This window comes from Mus caroli, unplaced genomic scaffold (assembly GCF_978045245.1).
Source record: "Mus caroli unplaced genomic scaffold, Mus_caroli_1 scaffold_7, whole genome shotgun sequence".
In the NCBI taxonomy this organism is placed as follows: domain Eukaryota; kingdom Metazoa; phylum Chordata; class Mammalia; order Rodentia; family Muridae; genus Mus; species Mus caroli.
This window is the reverse complement of record NW_028227262.1, coordinates 28,837,835-28,852,483: the sequence shown is the minus strand read 5'-3', so window position 1 is coordinate 28,852,483 and position 14,649 is coordinate 28,837,835. Positions and strand designations below refer to the sequence as shown.

General features: G+C 39.6%; 1 protein-coding gene across 12 annotated transcripts in view; it reads right to left on the bottom strand.

Moving 5' to 3' along the window:
• The window catches only part of Erc1 (ELKS/RAB6-interacting/CAST family member 1), a 277,991-nt gene that overhangs the window by 206,083 nt on the left and 57,259 nt on the right, over positions 1-14,649 (bottom strand). For 6 of the 12 annotated variants that reach the window (XM_085840047.1, XM_085840052.1, XM_085840054.1 and 3 more), the window contains exons 4-6: positions 5,798-5,872; positions 1,878-2,033; positions 408-500 (exon numbers count right to left, since the gene is read on the bottom strand). In XM_085840047.1, coding sequence (XP_085696173.1) covers positions 408-500; positions 1,878-2,033; positions 5,798-5,872 — 324 coding nt within the window. The remainder of the gene's footprint in view (positions 1-407; positions 501-1,877; positions 2,034-5,797; positions 5,873-14,649) is intronic. The other 6 variants (XM_085840051.1, XM_085840053.1, XM_085840056.1 and 3 more) reach the window with 2 other exon arrangements.

Below are 14,649 nucleotides of genomic sequence, written 5' to 3'. Positions count from 1 at the left end.
AGCAGTTTCTCAAGAATTCCAAATGCAGGTAAGTTGTAGGTGCTGAGCCTAGAGACATTTACACATTCCTGTACCTAAAAAGAATGGAGGGAAAGCATTCATATAAATCAATGAATATCTAGTCAACAAGAGGATGAGGAAGGAGAGTTTATAGATACCATCCATAGTGTGGCAAAACAATACAGACCCAGTGTGTAAGGCTTCCAGAATACATCCAATCGCAGTGTGCACAGTGACATGTGGGTCAAACTGGTGAACAAATGTCAGTTAAAAGAGCAGAGCAGGCTGGTTAGTGCTAAGAATGGGCAGAGCTGCCATCCATAGAGAGTGAAAGTGTAAGCCACCCAGAAGCCAGAGCCAGCAGGGTCCCACTGTGGGACCACTGCACACAAAGAGGTAAATCTTACTGCAAAGACCTCAGACTGAAGACCAGCCGCTCTCTTTTTCAGCTCCTCCCCTTGAGCATCTTTCGAACTTAGCTCCTCCTTCAGTTGCTCTACCTGTCACGACATTGTTATTGTTTTTCACTCATGTGCCAACTCAGGTCTTCATATTATCTGATTCTGAGCCACAGTGACCTCTGAAATAACAATAACTTACATAAAATAATCAAAGCTGTTCCCCTAACCCAATTTTCAAAGGCATGTCTCTATCTCAAAAACTTAAAAATTAAACTGGAATATGCTGATCATCAAAAAGGAAGGAAAATATAAATTATGACACAGTATATTTTGCCCTAAAAGTCAGGGAGAAAATTCACACTAATAAAAAGTTGGATAATCAATTTAGCTTAAAAATTAACATATGACTAGCATAAATCATCACTAACAGCCTCGTTGGTAATAGTGGAAAATTCTATAGACATAAGCCTGATAACAGACACCACAACAAGAAGCCTGAACAGGGCAGGGAGTCACCCCTGTGTCATTCTTCGACAGTCAAGTATGGGGATGTTTTGGTTTTCAGTTCCAAAGAACAAAGAACACAGCTGCTGTACACATTTGGGAAATGCAGTGAGTAATAATTTTCTAGATAAAATGTCATTGTTAAAATTATTTATTTGCATATTTGTTTATTTTGAGACAGAGTCTCACCATGTAGCCCTGGCTAGCCTGGAACTCACTATGTAGACCAGGCTAGCCTCTAAGTTGCAGCAGTCCAGCTATTTCTGTCTACCAAGTACTGGGACTGCAGGCGTGTGCCATCATATCCAGTTTTTTATAATAATTATTTTTAATTAAACCATAATAAACCAAATTCTTCAATTTTCTTTAAATGGTTTATAAAAATCAAAGTAAATGACTTTGGATCTAAAGAAAACCTGCTGTGACTGATTTGAAACCACACTGCCAAGCCTCCGTGCTGCCTGTCTTACTATACACGGGCCTGAGGCACACACATAGGAAACAACAACCCTGGGACCAAATGAACCGCACTACAGGAGAGCAAAGGCCCCTCACTCTTGGAACTTGTTTACAAGAAAAACATTTAACTTGATTTAGAAAAAGTGATTCTGAGGGGTTTGACTTAAAATACTTCCCCAAAAAGGAGTCTTCTGTGGTCAGAATGAATGAGCTGTCTTCTACAGGAAGAAAACTTCATCTGAACAAAGTTCCACCAAATCATTTCAGAAGTTCTCACAGAAACGAAAAGTTAAACTGTAACAACATGTCCTTAGTTCTTACTTAAATAAAAGCTTGCAATGAGTAAATGGGACCAGTAATTCTGACTTTAATTCTAGGACATTTCCACATGGGAGACACAACAACAACAAACCTTTAAGTCTATTAAATCATAAAGCAGATCTTTACCATCACTAACATGGAAAAGTATACATAAATGTTCAGCCTCTGGGAGCTGGAGTATCTGCTCCATACCTTATTTTTCATAAACTTTGAGTGGCTCCTGTACACCTCCATTTGCTTCATCTCTTCCTCCCGCTCCTCACTACTCAAAGCCCCATTTGACTTCAGCATCTGAATTTCCTCTTCCAGGTCTCGGAGCCCACGCTCCATGGAAGAAATTTTTGAATCCTAGGAACAATAGAAGAGTTGAGCATTAAATTATTTACAAAGATTAAAAGTAGACAAATAACTGATCTCTCAAAATTCAGAAATTAATAACAGTAACTATACAGAAGCTGCTGGGCAGCATGTGGGAAGAGGACTCACCCTCACAATGACCACACCTCTTTCTTCCTACAGTTACAACCCTTCCATCTCAAGCAGACATAGTTAACCAAAGAGGCAGAGCGATGGAAAAACAGTTAAAGGTTCTTTGTACTTTATGTACTAAATGTATCAATACATTTCTAGTGGGGTTGGGGGAACTATAGGTAAAGCCTTTTCTAGTTCTAACAGGTCACCACTCAGTGACCTTTAGGGGGCATGTTTCTGCCAATAAATAAGAGAAATGAATACAAGTTTTAAAGAATTGTACAATGAAGTTTTAATTATGCATACAATAATAATTATCTAGCATTCCAATTGCAGAAAAACTTGAGAGTGAATATATCAATGGTTACTTTTTATATTTTAGAAATCTAATTCTCTGTACTTCCGGAATATATTTGAAATATCTATAAAATGTTTCCATGGCTCATGTCTATAGTCCTGGGTATTGAGAATGAGACAACAAGAGGATTCCTTGATCCCAGGAGTTCAGGGATAGCCTAGGCACTATAGTATACCCTCCTATCTCAAAAAATAGTTACATAATCAATCACTGTTCTTATAAACTATTATCACAAATATCTTGCATTTTTCTATTCTTAAGTTCTTGATTCGTTTGTGACATCTGAATAATCCTCAACTAACTTCTGAATAATCCTCAACTAACTTCAATTGTGCTTATTACAGCAAAAGGTCTTCATGAAATAATTTTGTATGTGTAATTGAACATGCTTAATTTGCCTTAAAGATAGGAACTTTTAAAAAGTTTATTTTATTTGGAGCTTTAGAAAGAATATTTTGGGATGAATTTTAAAACTGACTTCCTTTTTAACTTTACATCAAAGATATCTTGGTTGGCCGTGTTGGCTATTGTAATTCCTGAAGCAGAAAGATAAAACATAAGAATCTGTCACAAGACAACTTCAACCAGCAATTTTCCAGTTGGGGGAGCTGAGGGGAAAGAGGTATCCTTGCCTCGCCCACAGCCTACATTTCAATTGTACTATCTGAAATTCACTTTTGAGATTAATATAAAATGTTCTGCAAGTATCAGGACATGGTCTCTTTAAAATTACTAAAATACCAGACACAAATAGCTGAGAGTCAAATGTAAGTTTTGCTACACCCACATCCAAGAGTAACAAGAGGGAATGAGTAGACAGGAAAAGGGAACATATCTCTAGCACACCTTTGATCCACAAAAGACAACAGAGATGCAGAGTAAAAGCCCTAGCTCTGTCCATCTACTGTAGACCACCTGTACAACTTCTACAAGGCCTTTACCCAAAGTCTTACTTCTTCTCCACCAATACCAACAACACAGGACAAAGTCAACCCACTATCAAACACACAGCACAAAAACTTCTTTCTAGAAAAGCGAATTACTGCAAGCTGTGAAAACTTCAAGGCAAACATGGCCTGTCCAGGGGAAGATCTACCCATGTACTCTCTGAAATCAGGTTGAACAACTAGTTCTTATTAGTATAAGCTCAAGTGGTATCCCAGAGGGGGTTTGTGAGGACAGCTCTCCCAATCGGCTTCCGCACATCTATGTGAAAAACTGCAGGTCAGTGCATTCCCTTCTACTTTCCCCCTTCACTGTCAGCCACTCCTACAGGGCGCTCGAGGATCTACACCTTGAGATATTACCACATTTCCAATTCCAAAGGTTGTCTCCTTTCCCAAGCAAAACTTGACTTTCCTTACAGATCTAGTCACCCTGAACGATCTCATTTTGTAACAGCAGAGAGCAGCTTCCAACCACCTGGAAAGCAACTTCTGGAGGGGTCTGTGAGGGTGTGCATATCCAGGGAAGTGGTTAAGGTGGAAGGCCAACCTTGAACAGGAGCAGCACCAACCCATGAGCGAGGGTCCAGAACTAAATTAAAAAGGAGAAGCAAATGGAGCCAATACTCACCTCTCTCTGCTTCCTAACTGTGAACAGCGTAACCAGATGCCTCACATGCTCACTGCCTCATCCCACTTGTGGACTACACACTCAAGCCATGATCCAAAATAAACCCATCTTATTAAGTCACCTTTGCCAGGTATGTTGCTATAGCAATGAGAAAAGTAACCAACGCACCATCCACTTGACCCTGGTTGATAGAATCTCGTTTTAATTAAAAATTTAAAAAAAAAAAATCTCGTTTTACAATATAAGCCTAGCAAAACTTAAAATATACACACTGCCAATTAACAAAATCACACACCCCTGATCTGTGAGAAAAAGAGAACGAAAAAAGCTCCTTAGGCATCAACAGGGATTAGGAAGTAACATGCACAAACAAACCTATACTGTGTGACTAAGGGAAAGCCATAAAATTAAGCCATTCTAAAGGCCTCCTGTAAGATTATATTCAACCTTGTAATTATTTAACTCCAAAGAACCCATAAACTAGTAATTTAAAATTTGTCTGATAAATCCTTAACCCACTGAAAAAAGTATACATAATTTGAGCAAAGTTTTATCACCACAAGCCAAACTTAGTTGTTGCTAGCTAAGGCTACAGAATGAGACTTTGCCTCAACACACACACACACACACACACACACACACACATCAAAAGAGGCAGGAGGTATAATACAAATCAAGCCTCTTATAGGCTCTAAAGAAATTAAAGAAAGTAGAGGATAAGTTCTATTTAAATGGGCCTTTATGAGAAAAAACATAAAGCAGGTATGGTAGCATATGCCGATAATCCTAGCACTCGGAAGGGTAAGACAGCCTAGGGCACAGGGAGAGGAAGGAGGACCATGGATGACGGTTACTCTTAAATACCAACTGGCCACAACCAAGAAGTCACCTGGAAGAGTCTCAATGAGCAATTATGTACATCATCAGCCTGGCATTTGAACATGTCTGTGCAAGGACTGTTGTGACTGCAGTAACTGAGGTGGGGTGGAGCCTCACCCTTAATGTGGGTGGCTCCAGGTCATGAACTGAGCTCTGAACTGTACAAGACAGAAGAAAGCTAAGTGAGAGTCATCCAGTAGGCAGCAAGACTACAGCTGCTTCTCTCTGCCCCTGGCTGTGAGACTGTGACTAGCTGTCTCAAGCTCCTGCCTCTACTACTTCCCTGCAATGGTGAACCATAATGTGAAACTGTAGGCTGAACTGTCACAGTAAAGGAAACCAGAATACCATGTGTCTAATAAACACACTAGCAACACCACCTGACACCAACTGTTCACTATGTGCAAGGTCCTGGTCTAAACATTTTACATGTTGAACTTTCTTTCTTTTTTTTTTTTTTTTAAAGATCTGAGGTATAAAGAGGTTAGGAACTTGCTTTATGTCGTATACCTGATAAAATATCTGTTAAACTTTAAATTAAGAGAATTTAACTCAGACACCAAACTCTTATAACTCCTGGAGATTCCTAACTTATTACTATTTTTCACTTCTGGAGTCCACTAGACATGAGAGTCTGCATAATCCGACAATTATCATAGGATCTTTCCAATGTGTTGACATTTGAACTGATAAAGGAAATAATTACAGTTTCCTCTCAGACTCCCAATTGAGCAAAGTACTGTTACCCTCTTCTACACATGCGCGAAGTGTCTAACCTCTATTAAAACTAAAAGGTGACTCCAGGATTCTTCATGAGATTCCCACTTACCTTCATTTCAATAACAGTTTGCAAGGCTTTTGTCTTGGCAGAATCGGGGGCATTTTCAAATCTCCGGTGCATCTCCTAAATAGAAGCAGAAGAGAGTCAGTGGCTGCCTTTAATTCTCATGCCTTTTGGCTTTAATTTGCAGCTCTGGCTAGCCTGGAGCTCGCTATGTATACCTGACTGGTCTTGAACTCACACAAATCCACCAGACCAAGTGCTGGAAATTAAAGATATGTGCCACCATGTCTTTTGTCACAAACCTTACTGGTGGACCAGGGAATCTAGACTGATTCAACATACATCCTGGAGGATCCCTGGCTCTAACTAGCTATTTAAAATTAGACACAGTAATACCAACTACTACTGCAATAGTAAAATCTACCATATAGATTGATATATCAGTAAGACTTGAAACCAAAAATACAAATGATCTAAAAAGAGGAGGGGGTGGATAGGAAAGATCCTTTTAAAAAGAAGAGATAAAGGCCACTATAACCAGCCTGCACTGCATAGAGGTGTTGAAATTACCTCTGTTGACAACATCTTCTCAACAGCATTTATCTCCAGAGTAACAACCACCTAGTTACCTATGATGAAAACCTCCAGTGGGAATCCAGGGAGGCAGAAAAAGTCTGTTGGACAAGTTTTTATATAGTTCAAAATCAGAACACATTGTAAGACAGCTTCCTTTTTTAATGTGTTCAAGATAGACACATGTCTTTAGTCCCAGAATTCTTTCTAAAAGAGATGGGATATTGTAAAGAAACTAAACTTTTAACATGTTTGAATTTGTAAGGCTGTAGAATTCTTTAAGTCTATAAGACGTGTTGTACCGTGATGTCTTTATTAATATGTGATCTTGGGAATAAATGAAAAAGTAAAGGTTTGTGCATCACATTGACAAGGGGTCACGTGTGCCGACTTGACATAAGCAGGGATCATGAGAGAAATAGGAGCCTCAGCTGAGAGAAAACCTCTATACTAAGAGGCTACACACAAACCTATGAGCTATGAAAAAGACCGTAATATAATATTTTGGTTATTTCTTTCTCCTAACTTACTCATTGTTGCCTAACCAGGAAGCTCACTGATCAACTTTTCTTAAATTCTTACAGAACACGACTGGAGAGATGGACCAGCAATTAAGAGTTCAACCAAGAAGACCTGCATTCAACTCCCAGGTGTCACATGGCAGCTCACAACTCTCTGTATCTCCAGTTCCAGGAGATCAAACGCCCTCACACAAACACACATGCAGGCAAAACACCAATACACATGAAATAAAAATAAATAATTAAAAAAATTCTTACAGAAAGAAAAGTTCTTTAAAAAAATTTTTTAGAGCATCTCTGATTTTACTTTTAAAACAGAATGGTCAACTGCTAATGTATATGAAAATATTCCAAACTCCCAAAAACCTCACAACCTGAAAAAATTCTGGCTCAAACATTTAAGGGAAGACAGACTCAATCTTAATTAATATACACTGCTACAACCAACTTCAGCCTTAAGTATTTAACTGGATATCATACTTCCGTAGGTATCAAACATTTTAAAAGCTGTTTTTCAAGATCAGACTTCAACAGCATCCTAAACTTGTATCACACATGAAGCCATTCATACCTTCCAGTCTCCACTAAACCGAAGTCAGGAAATCTACTTATATGTACCTTCGAAACATCCAAATCCAAAAACTCTTTTGTACATTTTTAATACTCCTACCTAACATGAGCCATCCAAAACTCCACACCTCTCATTACAAGTTCCTACATTTGCTTCCCCTACCACATCTTCTCAATGCACTCCTTTAAAAACCAAGGTGAGCTCCTCACTCCACACTCAAAAACCTGTGAGGCTCCCCATGTGACTTTATGTCTTCCCGCTTCCCTCAGTCACTGTACTTCAGTCACACTGGACACCAAGCTGATCCCCAAATATACGGGGCTGCTGAACTCTGTCCCATCTCCCATGCCACTGAGCACTTTACCTCCATCTGTTCCCAACTCAAATGTCTCTTAAATATTTTAAGTGGATTCGCTGTGATGGTATCATTGTGTTTAGATCAAAGAGTCCATGCAGTTAATAGATACGCACTAAAGACAGTAGGGGTAAAATTACCATGCCAGGATAGTGTTTTAAATTATTTGATGAAGTAAAAAAATAATTGAATGCCTGTCTCCTGTAATAAGCTTGACTCCTTGCCTTGTGTGTTTGGTAACTGTAATTTGTTATATATGATAGGAATAATGGATAAGTCAATATGGGGTGTCCAAGTTCTGATGTCTTCTCTAACTAAAACAGTGTCCTGCTTGCAACCTCTTTTTTTAAATTATTTTCTCCCTCTCCCTCCCTCCCCCTCTCTCTGTTTCTTTGTCTCCGTGTGTGTGTATGTGTGTGTGTAATAAGTCAATATGTGCACAGAAATTACAAATATAATGGAATTATTATTCTAGCCCGTAAGCTAAAAAGTAGCTCATGGAAGATAAAATCTATAATTAAAACTGTAAAGAGTACTTTTGAAAAACAGAGCTGAAAACCCAGGTCACTTGGTAGTGTACTTGACTAGTGTGCACAACACCATAGGTAGTTCTCAGCTGGGTGACAGATTTCTAGAACTACATAAAACTGGAAGTGATACAGGAAGACTAAAAGTTAAGTCTATCCTCCAATATACAGTGAATTCAACACCAAGACAAAACAGTCTGCAAAAATTAATTCATTAAAATTGTAAAGGGGAAGGCTGAGGATATAATTCAGAAATGAGGAGCACTGGCTGCTCTTCCTGAGGACCTGATTCAATTCTCAGCACACAAATGACAGCTCACAACTGTCTCTCACTCCAGTTCCAGAGTATCCAACACTGTCGTCACACAGACAAACATACAGTCAAAATACCAATGCAAATTTAAAGGAAAAAAAAAGGAGTATCAAAAAATTTAATTAAAACAAAAGAAAAACAGATGAAGCTAAGCCATGATATGTACTGCCATTAATTGATACTGATACATAAATGTGATAATGTTTTAATATTAGGAATAGAGATACGGTAAATTTAGTCAAAAGCAAATGAGTGATCATAAAAGCCAAGATCACAGTTGCTCTTAGAGGAAAAAGAGAGTCTCTGACAATGATGGGCATTAAAGTTCCCTCTCTATATTTGGGTGATGGGACTAGAAGGGAGCATATTTCATAATTCTTTAAGCTACACAACTATTTACACTGTTATTCTGAGGTGCCAGGGTTGCATGTGGTAAGCAACGGGTCTCCCACTGAGCGACATCTCCAGCCCTGACACACAGCACTCTCTATATTATATCTTAAGTTTTAGAATCTATTGAACTCATCTGTTTTCTTCCATTCCACCACTAAAAACATCGTTCCCACCAGCATTAAAACAAACTCACTAGCTGTAGCTTGTTCATAAGCTACGGTCCCCAAGTGTACACAAGCTGCTCACTTGAGTATATAGTAGAGACTTCTGAGGATGTTTGCTCCACAAATAAGTGTGAGATTTTTGATTATATAAACATAAAATGAACTACACTAATTATAGACAATTTTCATCAGCCAATAAAAGCCTAAAATCTATACTTACATGTATTATTTATTGCTCCAGGACTTGTAAGTATTGAAGCTGAATTTCTTTGAAATGCTTTACAATTTAGGTGTTCAACTAATTTTATGGCATCTCTTCTCCATTATCTAATTCCAAACAAGTAAATTCACAATGCTCCATTTTGTGGTAAACTATTATAATTTTATTTTTAAACCCTAGCAAATAGACTAAGAAAAACAAAACTATTCGAATTTTTAAAATCCTTCTACATGTAATAAGAGATGGCCAGAATGCAGTCTAATTCACTCACAAGCACAAAACCCTCCCATTGAAAAACCTGAATTCTATCACAGCACATTTCTACCCACGGGCCTACACACTGAAGCTCATAAGAACGCATCCTGTATTCAGTGAGCTGACAAACTCCCCTTTCCTACTGAGTAAATCAAGCCTCTGGCTCACACACTGTAAGTAACTAACAGGAGAGACTCTGGAAATAAAATAAGCTACTATACAAACAAGTAGAAGAAGAAGAATGTGCTATTTGCTCACTTGATTTCATCCCTACTGGCTGAAATTTTTCATTTAAAAATAAATACAACTTGGGATTGTCAAGATAGCTCAGGAAAGTGTTTCCTATGCAAGCTTAAGGATCTAAATACAGCCCTAGAATTTGTCTAAAGCCTAGCCTACCCAGCAGGTTCTAGATCAGGAAAGACTCGCTCTCAAAACACTAAGCAGCTGGGAAAGGTGGGCATGCATTTAATTCCCAGCACCTGGGAGGCAGAGGCAGGGAATTCTAAGTTCAAGGCCAGCCTACTCTACAGAGCCAGTTCCGGGACAGCCAGAGCTAGGGAGAGAGAGATCCTGTCTCCAAGAAAAGAAAAAAACAACAGAAAAAAAGAAGAAAAGGTTACAGCTACTAAGGAACGAGCCCTGAGGCTGACCTTTGGGCACACACACACACACATAAATACGCAAACTAGACTTGGGCATGATGGTGTGCACTTGTAATACCAGCGAGACACGGGTATAACTGGACTAACACAGAGAAATAGGCCAGGACAGGACGAAGAACAAGAGTCGGGCATGAAAGGGAAAGACAGAGAAAGGAAGAGAAAAGAAAAGGGGAAACAGGAGTGAGAAAGGAAAAAGAAGAAGGAAAGAGAAAAGGTAGGCGGAGATGGGAGAGGAGGAAAAGGGAAAAGAAGGAAGGGAAAGAAGAGAGTGTGGGGAAGGAAAGAAAAAGGAAAAAAGAAAGGGGGGGAAGAGGAAGGAGCAGAGAAAGAAGAGGGCCAGAGGAAAGGAAGAGAGGGGCAAGGGAGAAGGGAAAAGAAGAAAAGGAGAAGGGACAGAAATGGGAAAAGAAAAGGAACAAAAAGAGGGAAGGGAGGGAGAAGAGGGAAGGAGGGAAGGAAAAAGAAAAGAGAAAGAAAAATTAATGAATTATGGGTAGAAGTCTTGCCTTTAATCTCAGCACTCAGAAGTCAAGACAAGAGGATCTCAATGAAAAGCCTGCCTGTCTATACAGTGAGACCCTATCTTCAAAATAAGTATATATTTTTTTAATTTTTAAAAAACATATGAGCCGGGCGTGGTGGCGCACGCCTTTAATCCCAGCACTCGGGAGGCAGAGGCAGGTGGATTTCTGAGTTCGAGGCCAGCCTGGTCTACAGAGTGAGTTCCAGGACAGCCAGGGCTATACAGAGAAACCCTGTCTCGAAAAAACAAAAAACAAACAAACAAACAAACAAACATATGGGTAGATAAACTATTTGAATTTCCTAATAACATCACATAGTTTCTAATGTAAAAAAGAAATATGTTATCTCCTCTAATTACCAAATGGATAACCTAAAGTTTGAGAATAAATTAGGAACAATTTGTGCTTCTTTTCTTCAGTAGTTTCTTTCATTTTAAAAGTAAAGAGGCTGGGGACTTATCTGAATGATAGAGGACTTACCTAGCATGCATTGTTTCCTAGGTTCAATCTCTATAAACATAAAATAATAACTCTAATAATAATAGTATATTAAATCATACTAAAGCCTTTGGCCTAGCATGTGCAAGGTCAATGCCATAAAAATATGCTGACCATATGATTGGAAGAAACACTTATGACTGAAAGTAACACATAAAAGTTCTGAAGTTTCTATGAACAGAGTGGAGCATGTGTCCTTGTGGGATGGTGGAGCATCTTTTGGGTATATGCCCAGGAGTGGTATAGATGGGTCTTGAGGTAGAACTATTCCCAATTTTCTGAGAAACCACCAGATTTATTTCCAGGGTGGTTGTACAAGTTTGCACTCCCATCAGCAATAGAGGAGTATTCCCCGTGCTCCACATCCTTGCCAGCATGTGCTGTCCTTTGAGTTTTTGATCTTAGCCATTCTGATGGGTGTAAAGTGGAATCTCAGGATTGTTTTGATTTGCATTTCCCTGAAGACTAAGGACACTTAGAGTGCTTCTCGGCCATTAGAGATTCCTCTGTTGAGAATTCTCTGTTTAGCTCTGTACCCCATTTTTAATAGGGCTGGTTTGGTTGCTGGCATCTAAATTCTTGAGTTCTTTATATATTTTGGATATTCGCCATCTGTCGATGTAGGGATGAATGATTTAGATGTAGATGTCCTTTCCTAATCTGTAGGCTGCCATTTTGTCTTAATGATGGTGTCCTTTGACTCACAGAAGCTTTTCAGTTTCATGGAGTCCCGTTTATTAATTGTTGATCTTAGTGCCTGAGCCATTGGTGTTCTGTTCAGGAAGCTGACTTCTGTACCAATGTGTTCAAGGCAGTTCCTCACTTTCAGTTTTATTAGATTTAGTGTATCTGGTTTGTCATTGAAATCTTCGATCCACTTGGACTTGAGTTTTATGCAGGGATCTATTTGCATTCTTCTACATGCAGACATGCAGTTAGAACAGCACCATTTGTTGCAGATGTTCTCCCTTTCCCAATGTGAGGTTCTGGCTTCTTTGTCAAACTATGTTCATATCAGCTTTATTCCTAATAGGCAGAACTGGAAACAACCTAGATTTCCCTCAACTGAAGAATGGATAAAGAAAATGTGGTTCATATACACAATAGGATACCTGGCTATTAAAAACAAGGACATCATGAATTATGCAGGAGTGACAGTCACAAAATGACATGCACTGTATATACTCACTGATCAGTGGATATTAGCCATAAAGTATGGGATAACCAGGCTACAATCCACAGACCCAAAGAAGCCAAATAACAAGGAGGTAAAGGGAGGATGTTCAAATCTTTCTCAGAAGGGGAAACAAAATAAATAATGGAAATAAGGAACTGGATAGGAGAGGGCAGTAGGGGGGTTCAAGTATAAGGAGAGCAGGAGAGAAATTTGGGGGGAGGGCACCTCTAGGATATGCCAGAGACCTGAGATGGGAAGAGAGGGAAGGCCCCAGGGTATCTATAGGGGGTACTCTACCTGAGACTCCTAGCAGTAGGGGATATGAACCCTGAAATAGCCTAGTCAGGCAGGACTCCTAGTGGAGGGATAAGGATAGCAACCCACCCACAAAATGTTCGACACAAACTGTATCCTGCCTTCAAGTTGTGCAGGGACAAAGGTAGAGCAGAGACAGGGGGAATGGCCAACTAATCACTAGACCAAATGAGACCCATGCCATGGGCAAGAACCAATTCCTGACACTATTAATGATACTCTGTTGTGTTTGCAGACAGGAGCCTAGCATAAATGTCCTCTCAGACTCTCCACCCAGCAGCCAATGGAAAGATATGCAGAGACCCATAGCCAAAGACTAAACGGAGCTCCAGGAGTCCTGTGGAAAAGTTGGGGAAAGGATTGAGGGACCTGGAGAGGACAGGGACTCCAAAGGAAGACCAACTGAGTCCACTAATCTGGACCCTTAGGGGCTCCCAGAGACTGAACCACCAACCAAAGAGCATGGGCTGGACCTAGGCCCCCTGCACATATGTAGCAGAAGTGTATCTTGGTCTTCATGCAGGACCCCCAACAACTAGAGCAGGTGCTGTCAGTGAATCTGTTGCCTACCTGTGAGTCCTGTTCTTCTAACTGGGCTGCCTTGTCTGGCCTCAGTGGGAGAGGATGCACCTAGTCCTGCAAGGACTTGATGTGCCAAGAGGGGAGGTGATACCTAGGGGGTGCTCCCCCTTCTCAGACAAGAAGGGGATGGGGAATGGGGAGAAGATCTGTTTGAGGAGGTACTGGGAGGGGTGCTAATATTGGAATGTAAAGTGAATAAAGTAATAAAAAAATTTAATTAAAAAAAAAAGTCTGAGCCGGGCGGTGGTGGCGCACGCCTTTAATCCCAGCACTTGGGAGGCAGAGGCAGGCGGATTTCTGAGTTCGAGGCCAGCCTGGTCTACAAAGTGAGTTCCAGGACAGCCAGGGCTACACAGAGAAACCCTGTCTCAAAAAACCAAAAAAAAAAAAAAAGTCTGAAGTTTCTCTTTTTTCAAATGTTAAGTTTGAGCCCTGGTTGCTCTTAGGTCAAATGTTTGTGAAGTCCCCTGACAAAGTCAATCCTCCATATAAGTTCTAGACTAGAGTATTGCATTCACAGAAGAGATGGAAATGAAGAGGGGGATAAAAAGGCTCCTCACTACTTGTTTGGTACCTTCTCTCATCCAATGATGAGCAGTGTGGTTCTATAGCCCTTTGCCATCTGTAGCAGCTACACTGTAATGAGGAAACTATCTTCTTGACAAAATGGAAATAAGAAAATGACATACTAAAAACAGAGCAGGAGAAAAAATCTGAATAAACAACATAATTAATGGTCCTCACTTTCCAAAATCACTACAAAATGCCAAACATACTAATACTGGAATTCTTTTTTATTCCAATTCCTTCTATTCACTATCTGCTATTTTCCTCTTTGAGACAGGATCTCATATAAACCAGGCTGGTATTGAATTCCCTATGTAGACGCAACTGACCTTTTAATTCCTGATCCTTCTGCCTACACTTCCCACTGGTTTATGCAGTGTTGAGATTAAATCATCTAAGATATATCCCTAGTCCACTATCTATCTATTTCTCTATTGCTTTTTTACTCTTATACCTTCTCACTGTCAAGAAAATTCATATACTTCTGTAATATACTAGCCAAAATTCAGAATTCATAGGCTAGAATCTATACACATATTAGTACTTTTAACCTCAAGCACATAAACCCTAACACATGAAAAGCTGTACTAACAAGATTCAGATTAAAATGGCATAGGAAACAAAACAAACAAACAAACAAAACAGCCAAATAGAATGTAATGGAATTCATTACAAAA